At 48.5% G+C, this 17,461-nt stretch overlaps 1 protein-coding gene across 3 annotated transcripts in view; it reads right to left on the bottom strand.

Annotated features, from left to right (window-relative positions):
* Window positions 1–536: 536 nt before the first annotated feature.
* Window positions 537–17,461, bottom strand: part of ATXN10 (ataxin 10) — a 214,281-nt gene continuing 197,356 nt past the window's right edge. For all 3 annotated transcript variants that reach the window (XM_049884658.1, XM_049884655.1, XM_049884656.1), the window contains 2 exons: window positions 1,350–1,537; window positions 537–846 (listed from right to left, as the gene is read on the bottom strand). In XM_049884658.1, the coding sequence (XP_049740615.1) occupies window positions 844–846; window positions 1,350–1,537 (191 nt within the window). In that variant the 3' untranslated portion in view covers window positions 537–843. The remainder of the gene's footprint in view (window positions 847–1,349; window positions 1,538–17,461) is intronic.

The following is a 17,461-nucleotide window of genomic DNA, read 5'->3' as shown; positions in this document are numbered from 1 at the left end:
CAGTGAAGCCCTGGCTAAAACTGAGGAGCACCTTTGGGAGACTGGTGTTTTTCACACTGAAGACTCGGATGGACCTTGACACCCTGGTACTGCACACAAGTTAAGCAGTAAAATACTCCTTCCTGACTACCGCCACAGGCACTGACTGTGAACATGATGGGCTGCAAGAAGCCTAAAGAAGAACAATTTGGAATGAGAAGAGTTAATGGCCCCTGCTTTCTCCCACCCATCTCATTCCACATTCCAGAGGAGCGGTCAATGACAACACAGCCACTACCTAACATGAAGAGGTAGGGTCTCTATTCTTCAGCATCTCTCAAATTAATTAACTGGAAATGAGTCTTGTCAACGTTTTGGAAAGGCAGAGGGGGTGAAAAGAGACTGCTAGAATTAATCACAGTGAGAAACTACTTCAACTGGCTGCCAGAGTTCAGAAACCCAATGAGAAGAGGAAAATAAAAGAAGTGAGACTGACTGGCTATCTGAAGGAACAAACAGAACTCAAGCAAATATCCAAGTCTCTGCCAAACAACGGATGTGCTCAAAGAGAAGACTTTATTATTTGCTGCCACCGTAAGTACAATCTATTACTTAAATGCACGTCGTAGCCACGGAGACAAAGGTAAACCAGACAGCTAAATGTTTTCAAAGCAAAGAAACGGCAGGGTATTTGTCTACTTACACATTTCAGCTTATATGCATCTAACCCCACTATCGAGAAGATTACACGGTCCTGGGCTTATACTTATACATCTTCCAACACCTGGAATTTCACAGACTGCAGAACATGAAACATCCATGAAACAGATTCCAAAACTTCAGATACTTGGGTGGAGTGTTCATTCACTAGAAAGAAAAAAAAAATTGCAGCTATAACAAGTCTATTTACAAGAATCATCAGGCAAAGAAAACACAGGACAGAAAACTTTGTCATTGGCTAGAAATAACCAAGAGACCCGAAGATCCTCACTCCGTATTAGACCAGTTTTCTGGGTTTTTGTTTTGTGTTTCTTGCTGGGATGAAGATTAGCCATCTTTTAAAGAAAATCTCATTCCTGTCAGAAACTTACTTTCAGACCATGTATAAATTTTACCAATGCTTTTTTATACTTCTCCCTCAGGATAAGTTTGAAATTTTAACTCTTTCAAGAAAATAGCAGCATAAGGCCTGAAGAAAAAATTGTCCGTGATTATATTTAGGGCTTTCTTTGGTAAATCATTTTAGAAGGCAAACTCTCCCATCATTTTGTATAAAGGCACCCTCTCCCTGCTAATGGCGATGGAGCAGTGGGGAGGAAGGAGCTTCCTACCAACCATGAGGGAGCCAAGGGTCACCTGAGGGTACTCACCGGCTGAGGTGCTTCACCTGTAGGTTTCAGGATCAGCTTTTCACCCCGCTTTTCAACTTCAAAGCCCATTTTTTTAAGAACGGATGGGTCTGCCAGCCCCTGTTCCTCCATCTTTGCAATCAGATCTTGGTTTTGGCTATTGTCTTCTGTGAGGTTTCGGATTGTATACACCACCCACTGGGTCAGAACTTGGAGCGAGAGTGAAGGAACTGTCAACACACTTAGCCTGCCTCCTGACTTTACGTGGACGTTTAGGCCAAATTCCTGGAAAAGGAGCAGGGTGGGCACAGGGACACAAAAACTCGGCCAATTAACACCATTCTCTCAAGGATGGACTATGAGCATGGATCCAAAGCAAGAGAAAACTAAAGCCATAATGCACAAATGGGCACACGCATGTCCCGCACACGTGTATGAGGCCTGGCGACCTGCATGTAAAGGGCACTCAGCCAGCACCTGATCAGTGAGTAGATGAGGAAGTAAAGGCTTAAAATAGCTGAAACTGAAGTCTACAAACACAAGTGTGCACACACACACTCACTCCTTTGTTGGATTATTGTTACCGAGGCACCAGGGAAGGAGAAGGAGGAGCAATGCAGAGTCAGACAAGACGCCGTCAGGTTAGAGTAAGAAGAGTAAGACGGGAAAATCACCTTGCCTAAAGCAAGCCCAGTTATACAGGAGAACTGTTTCCTAGGGCTCACCATGGAATTTCCCCCAGTGGTGCATTTAACGAGGAAGCTGGGAGGCCTTTGAAGGATTTGGTGTGCTTCTTTGAATACTTGTGCTCTCCAGAAAGTATTTGATCCTAATGGCCTTACTGTGCCTCGGGCTCTAATCTTAAACATTCTGCAAGGTGTCCTTCAAATCAGACAGAAGACAACTTAACAAAGAACAAGATAGCGCCGCTGATGATTTACAGAGTTCTTTCATGTAGTTAACGAGAGCTGAGTAAACCTCAGAAAGCATTAAATTGCTCCTACCTACCTTTTTTATAAAGGATTTGGTAAAAATGGCTGTAGGGCCAGGCTGTCAGTGGCTGGGCGCTGCCCCAGTGGGCCCAGCCCCCAGACCCAGAGAGGCGCCGCAAGCCGAGGGTGGAATAAACACTCCTGCCAGAGAGAGGTCTCCCTGCCAGCTATCAGATAGAAGGTATCAGGAAAAACGGGTCTTTCTTCCCTGTAATCACATCGTTTCTGCTCAGGCATTTCCAGCACCAGAGCTCAACGGTGTCTACACACCCAAAATCCGTCGGGCCCTTCAGCTGAGGAGTCCCCGACTCTGCTCCAGCCTGGACCCCCCCGGCACAGTGGTGAGGCCTGGCTCTGAGATCCTTCTAGTTCTCCCAACCTAAACTGGGTGCCACAGAGAATGGCTTCAAAGAGCCTGGGGCTCTTGTAGTATTTGGGAAAACGAAGCAAATTCATCTCTCCATTTCTCCCCCTAGTGAAACAACGAACCTGCGCACTGAGGTCAGGTGACCGAGATGTAGAAGCACGGCAGTTTTCTGTCTGAAGTGTGCTTTCTGGGTTTTTAAAAGGCTGCTCCATAAGGGGTCCCTCTAATACACAAGTGGGTTCCCAGTCCTAACGAGGCCTCCTCAACTCCCCATGTGGGGGGGGGGGGTCCTAACATGGAACCCCACGCTGTAATCAGCTGTGGACAGGCAGGCACTCTGGGAAAGTTATTTCTGGGGCGCTGGGCTAGACCCAGAGCCTGGCACAAAGAAAGACTGACAGATGTTTGTTGAGTGAATGACCAACTGGTCTTTGGAGGTTTATCACGGAAACCACTTGTAGGTATAAATGGTTTACTTTTCCAGATGGAAAGAACAGGAATTGTGGGTGCTAGGCTGCTGAAATTCTATAATCATCACCCGCCCTGGGTGGAGAGACGGTCTCATTCTGCATTTGTCTGTAATCCTTTACTGATCAATCCTAGGTCCCTTTAAGGCTGCATTTCTTTTCTGGAGACAGAATCCATAGGCGCCCTCAGACGCATAAAACCGAATTTGAATTTTCCTCTTTTCCACACTCGCTGAATCCTCCCTCTGTGCCCTCTGTGCCGGGAGAGAATAAAAACAAGGGGCCCTGGTGTCAAACACCTTCCAACGGACAAGTGGATTTCTGAGCAAGGAATTATTTGCTGTGACTGACTTCCCATCCAGATGACGTTATACAAACCACGTCCTCACCTTCCGCAGGACGAGGGGAGGCAGTAATAATCAGGAGGAGAACTGGCGGAGGATCAAACACCTGGGGGTAAATCCAGGCACAAAAACACAAGACTGGGGATTTTAGTCCAGGTGTTTAACTCTCTAATGCTAAAAGACAGCAGCAAAACACTTCTCTTCCTTCTAAAACGTCCTGGTCACTCATTTATAGGTAGGTAATTAACAGTTTTTTTTTTTTTTTTTTAATTAACAGTAGGAAAAAGGAAATCTCAAAAACACACTCAGAGGGGCAACTGAAGACTGGAGGGGGCCTGGGGGTAGTCACAGCCAGGGGCAAACCAGTCTCTGGAGGACACCGCCATCATCTCCCAGAGCCTCAGATGACCCTAACACAGGGCTGGCACCACCCCCCCCCCCCCGCCCGACGCACACCTCCAGCCTGCACAGCTCTGTACCAGATGCCCTTCACACCCCATGCTCCAGGAACACCAAATACCACCCCTGGCCCTGCACCGGTCCACGTGACTCCCTCCCCAGCAGTTGCCCCTCCGTGTAGAACTGGGGCACACAAATTCTCCAGGGCTCAGCTACAGTGACCCTCCTCTGGGAAGCCTCCCCCGACTGTGCTCCCTACACCAGACTAAGTCAGCTGCCCCGCTGTGTATTCCTACAGCTCTCCTCACGACACACTTCTCTCAGGGCAGGACCCATGTCCCTTCACTGCTGTGGCCCAGGGTGGACGTCCAGTGCATGCTGACTGAAATGACGTAAGCCAAGACTGTTTGTTTGTATTTGTCTGCCCTAACAGACGGTGACTCCTCCCTCACAAGCAGGATGGATGTTTTCGTCAGCTCCGTCCTCTGTCCCCAGTGCAGTGCTCGTCACTGTTTGCCGGACATACAAATGGATGGCCGGGCCTCCCACCTGCCTCATGGGTGGGGCCTTGGGAATTGCAGGGACCCACAAAGGCGTGGGCTTTTCCTTCTCGTCCTCAGCGTGGTTTCCTGACTCAGGGCTCTGCAGAGCTGAGAAATCAAATGAAAGTAAACCCTCGTAAATGCAACCAGGAGAGCAAGCTGGACTGTGTAAATAAAAGGAACATGACAACAAAACACCAGGAGCATGCCACATGGACAGGACGAAAGGACGGCTGTTAACTACGTTCATCTGTGGGAGGCAGCCCTCTTATCCCACGCTCTGAAATACTGTTCGCTTGGTATTTGAACAGCAACTCACCCTTTGAGTGCCTGGCAGCTAGTTTCTGTAGGCAAAGAACTCACATGACCCCCATTTTGTATGTGAGTAAGAGGCATGTATCAGTGTCCCTCGGGACAGTCTGTCTGCCCCAGGGGCCTCGCTCAGCAATAGTCTGTACACAGCCAAGATGGCAGTCCGAGCGCCTGTCAGTGTTCAGGCAGCCTATATCACAAACCAACCATGACTGTCAAGGATTTCACAAGGAGCGGATTCTTGGCATAGCCACCAAAGGGACAACCCGACAGAAGAGGCACTGCAGTCTAAAGAAGAAAACACCTTTTTGTCTTTTTTTTTCCAAAGCTGATCTTCAAAGGGCAAAAAGAGGTGAAGTCGAGGGGAATGGGAGGGTTGAGAGGAACTACGGTCACAAGGCCACATCAGGGTCAACTCCTGCTCAGTACCCTCAACGACAGAAATAAGAAAAATGATTAATTGGCCTAGTATTGTGTTTAGTGCTCCTATCTCCTGGTCTGTTGCATAGTGCCTGGGGTCTTAAAAGCTCGCAAGCACCCATCCAAGGTAAAACAATTGGTCTCTATTCGCTTGGAGCAACAGAGGAAGGAGGAGGGTCAGGAATAGGGGAGGGCAATAGCATGTGTGGCTGATCGCCTCCATGAACAACCGCCTCCGGCCATGAGACCAGAACGGGACGGTGCCCGGTCACCATTACTGAACATTTGGATCAAAGATTCTACAGACGAATCCTGATCAAAACGGAGAACATGCAGAACAGAATTTCAAATTCTCATGGAATCCAGACTTTCTGGAGGCTAGAGCAACCCCTGAAACTATTGTCCTGAGATAATCTTTAAACTTCAAACCAAAAATATTCCCTGAAGTCTTTAAACCAAACAATTTAGCTTCACTAGTAAAGAATGTCTGCCTTGATCATTGTGCTCTTCTGAGATCTATCTATATGGGATCAAACGGCCAACGGCAACTTGAAACATCAGATAGGAAACTCAGGAGGCGGCAAGTTTCTGTCAGCTGGGGAGGAACGACCCAGAAAGGGAGGGCGACACCAGTTGCACAACGTGAATGTCACTGAATTGCACGTTTAGAAACTGTTGAATTGGCGTATGTTCTGCTGTGTATATTCTCAGCAAAAAGTAAATTATATGAAAAAAGGAAACTAAATGAGTAACAAAACCCCCAACATTTTTCACTTAACTGTGTTATTTAACATCCTCACATGTTATGAGTTTTCATTCCTTTCCTAAGGAGGGCTTGTTTCAGGAAGTTAGAATCACGTGTCTGCATACCCTCTCCTGGGGCAGGTGTGGGTCATCCACCCTCTCTACGCTCTGGCGTTTGTGTCGTCTACGTACAAGTTAAACACCACACAAGGGCACTCTAGCTTGTCCCTATGTCCAATGAGAATACCTTGGCACTGCTGTCTCGGGCTTGGACTTCATTTTTTAAGTTGTTCCTTTCACGCAATTTGAGTTGCAAAGAAAACCCGGCTCTGAAGAACTGCCCCTCACAGCTCCCCATCCCTGGGTCATGAATATGGATGACCTCCCTTGTCAGTGCTGTGAGAGGCCAAGACCCCAGATGGCGGGCAGGGACCCCAGCAGCCCTAAGCGTCACAGGGAGATTAAAGCAAGTTCCAGTTAACATTCACATCGCCCTCTTGTTCCCTATCTAAAAAGACAGAAAGAAAGAAAGAGTGGGGGAGAAAATTAAACATCTTCTCAAGTCTAATCCTACCAACACTTGAAGCGCTTCATTGTGTGCTTAGCTTTACAAAGAGAGCTTCTAACGTTTCCATAGTGACTACAAATAGAAGGCGTGAGCCTGTTTGTTGCAAAATTGCCCAGAAGCCCTGCACTCGGCACCAGCGGCAGGGTCCCATGGGCTCAGCGCGCTCCACAGCATTCCCGCGTCTCTGACACAGGACCCCAAGACCAGGGAGGCTTTAATGATCACCCCAAGGGGTGCTGGGAAGGGGAAAGTGAGTCGCCATTTCCTCCGAGGCTTTAAAGACTTATGTCGGGGTTTTCAAAGACTGAGGTGCAAGTCTGAATGCCTTGTGCAAGTTAGGTGACCAGACACCGGGAGATAGAAAAATGTTAGCTGGGAAATGACACCATATGGAAGAGATACTTCAGGACAAGCTCGTTACTGGTAAGCAGATTTATGGGCCAAACTCACCTTTAGGGTAAAGTCAGGTGAGCTAAAAGCCTAAAACTGGAATCCGCTGATGAGACAGATTCCCCCTAACTAAAGGCAATATTCTTTCAGCTATTAAATCAATGGGGTTTAAAGTCCTGCAGGTTACTGGAATGTAGGGGCCTGGTTCTGCCCACTACCCTCCAGTGTCTAGAGGACTGCCAAGGAAAGGGGTCAGCAAACGATGGCTGTTTCTGCATGGCTGGAAGCTAAAAATGGTTTTTAGATTGTTAAATGGTTAAGAAAAAAAATACTATTTTGTGACAGGTGAAAATTATTTGAAATTCAAATCTCAGTGTCCATACTGAAGTCTCACTGGAACACGGCTACACGCATTTCGCTACATACTGTCCACGGCTGCTTTCACGATACAAGGGCAGGGCCGAGTTGCTGAGGCAGTGGCCGCACGGATGGCAAACCTCCAACACTTTCTACGTGACTCTTTACAGAAGAGGCTTGCCAGCCTCTGGCCTAGAACATGGAAGCCATTCAATTTGCTGAATGAATAAATAAAACTTTAAAAAGTACTGGCACTGAAAACACTCAAATTATTTGAAACAATTTAAATACGTTAAGAATGTTTTATACTAACTTTTCAGGATACGTATCTGTACATACATGCAGCGCAGTGGTTAGAGCCATTGACTACTGACCGAAAGGTTGGTGGTTCAGAATCACCAGCGGCTCCGTGGGAGAAAGACGTGGCAGTCTGCTTCTGTAGAGATTTACAGCCTCAGAAACCCGAAGGGGTCACTGTGAGTAGGAATCAACGTGATGGCAGTGGGTTTGGTTTACATTTGATTCTTGTTTCCAGGATATATTTTTAAACATTAATTTTAGAGAAAAAAGCCAGTGAAGGCAGGGGATCTCTGTGCTGTGAGCCTTAGCAGGGCGCAGAGCATGCATTAGGCACCTTTACAGAGCTGGCCTGAGGCCGTGACATTTGGTACTAGGCAAACCGAATTCACCAGGCTTTCACAAAGCCATGTAATTGTCTTCCATGTTATGACAAGGTTTTCCCCAAAGGAGTATACTTACTAAATACTTTTGCCATATCTAAACTATTACCTTGAGGAATTTTTTCAGAGTACAGAATAGTTCAGTTTTAAAATTGTTCTGAAAATGCTTTCCATTGCTGAAAACCAAAATACCTGTAAATAAGCCAGCTGCCGGCAGCCAAGGAAAACAGCGCAGAGTGGGGCCTGACAGGTTCCTCTCCCTGCTCTGACACCCTGCCTCGCTCATGTACTGTCCGAGGACTCACGTGGCGTCAGTGACGTGTCCCCCAGTGGGCCCAGTTCTCTGGCCCAGTCTCACAGGAGTCCTACCACCACATGGCTGCCATGTCCCTCCATCCTGCTAAGTGTCTGCTTTCTGAGAGAGAGAGAGAGAAAAAAAGGCATTTCCAACCCCACAGCCACAGGACCCCCGGTTTCACTGAAGGAAAGCGCGGCTAAGACAGCACTGTGCCCTGGGCAGCATAGGGCAAGAACCCACAAATCACATGTGAGTGGGGGTGGGTGGGACTGAACAGAGGCCTCTGTGGGGGAATAAAACTGAAAAACGCTGTCCCTGTTCCTTTACAAAGTGCCACAAAGTTAGCCTGCGCAGATTAACTCGTTTTCATTTTCAAGTTCACTTTGCTTCTGTCCCTGGCAGTTACAAACAGCTCTTACTCTCAGCTCTCACATACGTCACGGAGTTAAGCACCATGCTCTCTCATTCAGAAAACTGCAGCGGGAGTCTGTGCACATGCTACAGAGGGGCTCGATGCGCGGGAGCCGGTGCACGTTCAGGACCACCACCAACCACCCATCGGGGCTCCCTCTTCCTCCTCCAAACTATTGGGCTATTTGGTATCCAGTTTCCCGCCGCGTTCTGTATTTTAACATGAGGGAGCATCTGTGGTTCAGTGCTACCGCGCAGGGCTGAGTCTGCTGCCCTGTGGCCTGTAGCATGGTATATCCTGATGGCACTGAAAACACCAGCTGAAGCCCTGTGCGTGTGCACCCTCTAATTTATCAGTTAATGGCTAATTGCTGATACTGAAAGCGGCTGAAAACACACACTAATAGAAGAGGGTGGGGATCTGTACATCATAGGTCACCATCTGAGGAACATAACCTAATATTGTGTATGACACATGCTACAAGGAGGAGGAAAAGCTTTCAGATTGACGGAGGCCGATGTCATCTCAGAAACCCATTCTAAAAGCTGAGGCTGCCATCCTGGCCTCCATATTCCAGGGAAACGGAAGGTTAAAGGAAATGGTCCCAAGGCCCGAGAGAGAACCCTGCTGAGTTTTGTCAACTAGAGCAACTCTATCTCTGGGCATCACCCAAATCAGGACTCTCTCTGTGACCCTGCCCTAAAGGCCACGCTCACCGTCCCTGCTATGCAGTTTACTTTCTATAAACTGACCTTTTTTTCCGGGGAGAGAAAGGAGGTGTGATGCCTGAACCATCTTTCCGTCTTACACAACGTCAGCTTCCTCAGTGTGCTCCCGTGGGCGAGGGCCACAGGGACAGCCCTGGAGTGCTGCTGCAGCCACCCGCCCTGGGCCCGACCCTGACTGGTCAGCCTTTACAAGTCCCAGATGGAGAAAGCACAGCACTAAGATTAGCAGCGAGTAACTGTGGCTGCCGGGCAGCTGTCAGTTCTGCAGTGAAGTAATGGGAAGATGATCACTTCCTGCCCTGCCCTGCCCAGATGGAGTCATCGCAAGGACTTCCCACTCCAAAGGCTCTGTGGCCGCGCAATGGCCGCACTCGCAGGTACCTCACATCCATGGGGTGTTTTGGTGGTAAAGAGCCCAAAGCACTGAAACTAATTTTGTCCATGGCATATTCTGGAATCACTTTACTGACCACTTGAAAGGAAGCGTGGCACACAGCAGTCACAGTCTGGCACTGATGTCACACAACAGGTTTCAGGATCAGAAACAGCCAAGACCACTTCTGACTCAAACCACAGCAAAGGGCTTTGGGGCCATGGAGTCATTCCATTTGTATCTGGGGCGGCAGGGTAACTGAGCACACAGCAGACTCTGCTCCAAGGTCACGGTGGAGGCTCCTAGGGGAACCGCTTAGTACATGCTTAGAACATGATTAGTAGAGCACCTACAGGTAGCAGGAGCTCAATGGTGGTGGCACCAGCAACTCCTCTAGAGCCTACCTTTCAAGGCCCCTCCTCCCCGTACCCGGCCTCCATCACACCCGAGGGCCCCTCCTCCCCGTACCCAGCCTCCATCACGGCCCCTACGGTCCCTCCTCCCTGTACACAGCCTCCATCACACCACTTCTCTCCTTGCATTGCCCTCGTGTCACTTCTCCAGCTCCTCCTGGGGAAAGCTCGCACACCTATGGGCTGGACACCTACTTTTCGTCTTTGTGTCTCCTGCCACACATACAAGGAGGCACACTTTAAGTACGTGCTGGGTGAATGTCACCTTGGTGCCTGGATTCAGCCTCCTTAAAGGAGAGTTGCCACTAGATCTGGGCTGCAAAATACGACACAGTGCATGCACCACACAACGCTGGCCCTCCTGCCGGGTAGGGAGGCGGCATTCTGGGGACAGTCACCTCCTAAAAAAAGCTTACTGCCCCAGGGCTTCCACCCAAACCCAAGGCTCGCCACCAGGAAGTGCACTGGCTGAGCTCCACTGCCAAGATGGCGGAAGAAGAGGCTGTAGTGGGGCCTCTCAGGTCACCTGGAGCCCAGTGACACAGGAATTTGTAAGGGAGGCTGATGGAAGCACAGCAGAAACACTCAGTTCGCTCAAGGCCCCATCTGCCAGACGAGAGGATGCTCATAAAGTATCCACACTCTCTGGGGTACAGGGATTATCCAAGAACAAGCTGGCTCCAATCAGTCGCTGCTCACAGAGTACACTACCACCATCGACGCAGGCAAAGCTTCGTACAAAGAGTGTCTCTCGGGCACGCGTGGGCTGTCAGTTTATCTGCAGATCGTAACACCAACAAAACTATTAATAAAAACAACAGCAGCACCTGTCACGCTGGTGCTAAGATGGAGCATGTGTCTGGTGCTATCCTAAGCACTTCATGTAAGCATTACATTCTTACAAAAGTCTTACGTGGTAGACGATATCACCCTCGTTTTACAGATGAGAAAACCAAGACACAGGAGGCTAAGTGTCCAAGGCCACACGACTTGGAATTGGCTGAGCCAGGGTTTGGATGTGGCACCGTGGCCAGCACCCGCCCTCTGTGCCACCTGCCTCCAAGCACTCTCCAGCGAGTGCAGTCAGCCGAGAGACCGGAGCAGGAGCGGCAGGGCAGGCCTTCCTCCTGGTTGCCCTGAAGGCCACCAGTCAATAAAATGTGCGCTAGGCCTGATGATAATAGAAAGAGGGCCCCTTTTTCTTCAAAGAAATCCTAAGTGATAAAATAAGCTTACAGATACCAGTTAGTGTGACGATATCTGGAACTAGCTAATGAACTAACAGTGCAAAATGGAACTCAAATTCAGAGTGGAAAAAGTAAGTAATCCTTCTAAATTATAGAAGATTAGTGTTGGTCTAGCACTAATGACATCTCAAAATTAATGAAGTATAGCCAAGGGTCAAAAACAGTTCTAAGGCATGAAGGATTAAAAGAACACAAACATGTGGCACTTCAGGCGGGTTCTGGAATAAACAAGTCACAGCAGATACGGCAGTCAGGCTCCCTTCTCATACTGCGTGCCTGTTACCACTGTCCTGGCCAGGTGTCACCAGTCACCTGGGGATGGTCTGCTCTACAGGTCCCCAAGGCCGTGCTGCTTGCCTCTTCACCCTTTCTCCCTTGCACCCCTCCCCACCCAGACATCTCCCAGAAAGTCAGGAGTCGGGGTGGCCCATGTGTTGGAACAGGCCCAGATGTGGAGGTGGGGCCTTCACCAAAGGCACCCCTGTGCTGCAGGGTCAACGGGGAGGGTGGCTGTCCTCATTTGGTACTGTCTGCTTCCCTCCTGTTCAGACAGGTGACTCGGGGCTGAGCACTCTCTCTTCTCCTCCTTTCAACACGGAGACCCGTAACTCCAGCCCATCCTCATCGAACCAGGGGCTCTGCCGTGTCCACTTTCAGCAGGACAACCCCCAGTAGAAATGCATAACCTGCGAACAGCTCCAACAGGAACTGGAAATGAAGACCAATAACAACACGAGGCTATTTAAAAGCCAAGTTCATCAGGGTGGTAACGTTAGCTTCTAAACCCCCGGCACATCTGTCCCTTAAAATTTCTGTAGAGCTGGCTATTTCACTTTGCGGGCATGGGGGAAGGGAAGAGGGAGGGGGAATTCTCATTCAATCTTAGAAATTTAATCCTTTAACATTTTTTTCTCTTCTCTAGCAACAACATGCTTGTTGACACTTACACTGGAATTTTTGTTAAGAGCAAGGAATTACATATAAACAAAACCTTAAACCGTGAATCACACATTCACGTGTCTCTCTAGACTTTAATGGAACCCACTCACCCGGCAGATCACAAGGCCCTAAGCTTGGCGCTGGAGACGAAGCACCTGGCAGGACAGGGAACTACAGTTCAGTAGGAGGCGGGCACTGAAGCAACGGGCAAAGCTGGCACGGTGGTATGATGAACACTGATCACAGAACTATGTGTCAGACATGGGAGGCCAGGGAAGGCCTCTCTGAAGAGGTAACATTGGAGCCAAGACCCGAGTGATGGACACCAGTCATCTGAAGAGCTGAGGGAGTCAGCAGCAGGCGGGGGGCAGATATGCCAAAGCCTCAAGTAACACAAGAGACCACGAGGAGAAACCCGCATGACTGGAGAAGAACGCGCGGAAGAGAGAGCTAGGGAACGAGGCAGGGGCAGGTGAAGGCCAGATATTTAGGGTACACTGAGGAGTCTGTGGAAACCCTGGTAGTGTATTGGTTAAGTACGACAGCTGCTAACCAAAGGCTGGCAGTTGGAATCCACCAGGTGCTCCTTGGAAACTCTACGGGGCAGTTCTACTTGGTCGCTGTGAGTTGGAACCGACTCCACAACATCAGGTTTTTTTCTTTAAAGGAGTTTGTATTTTATTCTAATACAATGAGAGCCCACTGAAAGGGCTGCAGTAGAGAAATCCAGATGCTCTCTTAGGTAGCTGTGTGCAGGGTAGTTTGGAGAGAGGCAAGCATGGAAAGGGGACCGGCTAGGAGTCCTAGCGGTGAGAGTAAGATCTGGGAGTAGGACAGGCCTGGGGTCACATTCCAGTCCTGCCATTCCATAAGCTGTACAACTTTCTACAACCTCACTTGTGAACATGGACAGGTCCCATGTAAGGATTACACAAGATGCTTGTCACGGGGCTGGCATGGCAGCTGTCATAATACACCCACATCTGAGCCTCGGTCAGAGCCCTGGGCAGGCTGCAGGCTCAGGCTCCTTCAGCCACAGCTCCACTCCCAAGCCCAGCAGCCTACGGCCTCACTGCTCTTGGCCTCAGTCTCCTCATCCGTACAATGAGCAGAGACAAATGATCTCTCACTATGTCAAAGGGCAGTAAAGCACAAAGGCCAAGTTCCTGGTCCCTGGAGGCAGAAGGTCCAGGCTCAAACTGTTATTCCTGCGGCTAGTTGAGGCCACTTACCAAATTTTTCTTGCTTCCATTTCCTTTTCTACAAAATGGGGATAATAAAAGTATATATTTCATAGAGTGGCCATGAAGATTAAACAGGATCACAATAAAAAAACCCACTACCTGCTATGAAAGAGGTACTCAGTATGTTAGCTTTGTTATCAATTAGGACTCATTTATGAGTCAACAACGTTGAGCTGAAGATTTTGGGTGTCAAAGATAAAGCCAGGCCACATCACCTCTGTCGACAGATTAAAAACCCCTGCCTAGCAATTCAGTTATCAACACCGTTTGCTCTCCAGCATGGCCCTAGAGATTCGTGAATTGTTTAACGTATCTTCTAAGAACCGTTTCCCAACCACAATCTGACGCCACGGGCAGTTTCCACTAGCTATGACACATTTCTTAGAGTTTCCTCCTTCGCCCCTTTGCCACTTTGTAACTACGGGATGGCAAGTGAAGGTCATCACCACGGGGGGGGGGGGAGGAAGAGGAGGTGGTGTGTGTACACACTCATAGGTTGATTCAGTAGGTGTCCACCATGTGAAGGATCCTGTGCTGGCCTCCCACCTGATGCCCAGTCAGCAAGATGAACTCGGTCGCAAGAAACACATGCATAATTACAAACCGTTATAACGGCTAAGATGCTCAAGTACAGGATAAGTTTGAACAGTAAGAGGGGGCCCTGCTGGAGGTGAGATTGTGGAAGACTCCCTCTGAATAAACGGCACTTAAAGCCAGGCTTGAAGGCCAAGAAGGCGTTAGCCCAGCGCGGATGACGATGGGGAGGAATTCTATTCAGATGAGCGGTACCTGCAGTCGTGGGGGGGGAGCGTGGAGCCTTGGTGGGAAAGGAGGGTGCGTAGGTCATGTGCTTCGAGGGAAAACAGGAAGAACGGGGAAGACACAGGCATGGCTGTGAGGAGTGGGGGAGGGGCATGGCCCTGAGGAGTTGGGGAGAAGATGAGCTCTATCCAGGCTGCTGCTGCTCTCACACTCCCTGCCAGGTACTACAGGGAAAGAGGTGAAGCCCATGTTTCCCCCCTCAGGGAGCTAAGGATACAGGACAGGTGGCAGTCCCTAGAGATTGTGTGCCAGCACGTGCAGGGCACAGGAGGCATTTCCTGAGGTAAGGCCATGGTGCATTCATCTGGGTAACTTTAGCCCCTGTCTCCAAGTCTAGCACCATGAGAGCAGAGACAGTGTCTCTTTTGGGTGACCTGTGTTCCCAGCAGCTAGGACAATATGCACCACATACCACAGCAAGTACTCACTGAACACATGCTGATGGATGACTGACATCAGCGAAGTAATCCAGCAACAAACAGGAGGATACAGGAAAGGTACGCGAGGCTGGCTCAACACTGGACATCTGCTCCACCAGGTAGCCAGATGACAAAGTCACAAGAATTAAGATAAAGCAGTTATCAGTGCAGGGACCAACATACTTAAAAGAGAAGAGAAAGCCAGAAGAATCACACTTGTAAGGACGATGACTTACGACAAAGGCAGTCCCACAGAGGTGTGGGTGGAGAGCTGCATAATCACTGGGGAAACAAAGAAACTGTGCCCGACTGTATACCATGAATCAGGAATCGCTTCTGCTGGTTATAGACATCTGAACAGGAAAGGCAAAGCTATAAAGCTCTTCTAGGAAAATACGGATTATTCTTTATGACCTCAGCGTCCTCAGAAAGACCCCAAAAGCACTAACCACAGACGGAGACGGATCCATCTGACAACATCACACTTAGGAACTCAGAACAGCACAGGCCAGAAGTCAGAACAAGGTTAACTCTGTGGACTGGTACTGACTGAGAAGGGGCACGAGGAGCCTTCCAGGGTGACTGACAGGTCTTCTGTCTTTATCTGGGTGACAGTTACATGGGTGTATACACGGTTGAGACAGACTTTTAAAATCTTTGCACTTTATGCCTCAGTGAATGACAATAATAAAGAAAATACCACAAAGAAAGTAAAAATCCAGCCACAGGTTGTGAGAGACTCTCTCAACACATGTAACTGAACAAAGACCTTATATCTTGACTACAGAAAGAACTCCTATGAATCAACTAATTAAAAAACACAGGCAAAAAACTTCAATGGTTTCTTCAGGAAACAGAAAATCAAAATCATCAAGAAACATAAAAATGTGCTGAACAATTAAAGAAATTAAAAACACAATGACATATCTGCTCCTGAGAACAGCAAAAATTACAAAGTGACAACATCAAGCATTAGCAAGAATATAAAGCCAAGGGACCTCACCTCTCAAACAGCTGACGGGGGTGTGAATCAGCACAACCACGTTTTTTGTTATTGCGCCTGAAGTGAAAGTTCACAAACCCAGTCAGCCTCTCATATAAAAATTCATATACACCTTGCTATGCACTCCTAGCTCCTCCCCCACAATGGACAGCACACTCCTTCTCTCTACCCTGTATTCCCCGTATTTGTTCAGCCAGCTCCTGTCCCCCTCTGCCCTCTCATCTCCCCTCCAGACAGGAGCTGCCCACATAGCCTCATGTGTCTACTTGAGCCAAGAAGCTCACTCCTCGCCAGTATCATTTTATGTCTTAAAGTCCAGTCCAATCCCTGTCTGAAGAGCTGGCTTTGGGAATGGTTCCAGTCTTGGGCTAACAGAAAGTCTGGGGACCATGACCTCTCAGGTCCTTCTAGTCTCAATCAGACCGTTAAGTCTGGTCTTTTTACAAGAATTTGAAGTCTGCATCCTACTGCTCTCCTGCTCCATCAGGGATTCTCTGTCGTGCTCCCTGTCACACGGTCTTTGGTTGTAGTCAGTACAACCACTTTTGACAACACTTTAGAATTATCTAAGGAGCCCTAGTGGCACAGTGATTAAGCGCTAGGCTGCTAACCAAAATGTAGGCTGTTTGAACCCACCAGCCGCTCCTTGGATAAAGATGTGGCAGCCTGCTCTGTAAAGACTTACAGCCTTGGAAACTCAATGGGGCAGTTCTATTGTCCTATGAGGTCACTGTGAGTGGGAATTGGCTCAACGACAACGAGTTTAGCATTATCTAGAATACAGTTGAAGACACACACGCCCTAAGACCCAGAAATTCTACTCCTAGGAGAACACCTCGTGCACATGTGTGCCAGGACCCATGAACAGTACCAATGTCCACCACTCACAGTGACCTGTTAGGACAGAGCAGAGCTGCCCCATAGGGTTTCCAAAGAGCGGCTGGTGGATTTGAACTGCCAACCTCTTAGTTAGCGGCTGAATGCTTAACCCCTTTACCACCAGGGCTCCAGCAGAAGGAATACACAACGTTAAATTTTCTTACAATGGATTACTATACAGTAGACTACACGCATCAACTTAGATCAATTTCACAATAGGGGACTTTGAGTTATAGAAGGCAAAATAATAGAAACTATGATTCCATTTATATGAATTTCAAAAGCTGCCCACCCAAAGTATACAGTTTTAGGTGGGCAGGTACAGGCACTAATGCTAGAGAAAAGCAAGGACATGCCTGCCCCCAAAAGCAGGCTATGCAGTACTTTCATGGGGACGGGCTGAGAGCAAGGTAGCCCGGCAGAGTTTTATTTCTTTACTTGGTGCTGGTTAACAGGATGTTTGCTTTGTTAATTATTTGTAAATTGTGTATTTTTATTGTTTTCAATTTTTGTTCTGCATGCTATATTTCAAAACAGAGTTTTTTAAAATTAGGATGATGACTGAGCCGAGACTTGAAATTTGACGTACATTGCCAAATGAAGTTCCTAAGTTCTACCAACTAGATACCCATTGTCTTCGATTCTGACTCAAAGCGACCCTACAGGACAGAGCAGAACTGCCCCAAAGGGTTTCCAAGGAGCAGCTGGTGGATTCGAACTGCTGACCTTTCAATTGGTAGCTGAACTCTTAACCACTGTACCACCAGGGCTCCA

Source organism: Elephas maximus, chromosome 4 (genome assembly GCF_024166365.1).
Source record: "Elephas maximus indicus isolate mEleMax1 chromosome 4, mEleMax1 primary haplotype, whole genome shotgun sequence".
Taxonomy (NCBI): domain Eukaryota; kingdom Metazoa; phylum Chordata; class Mammalia; order Proboscidea; family Elephantidae; genus Elephas; species Elephas maximus.
This window is presented reverse-complemented; position numbering and strand designations above follow the sequence as displayed.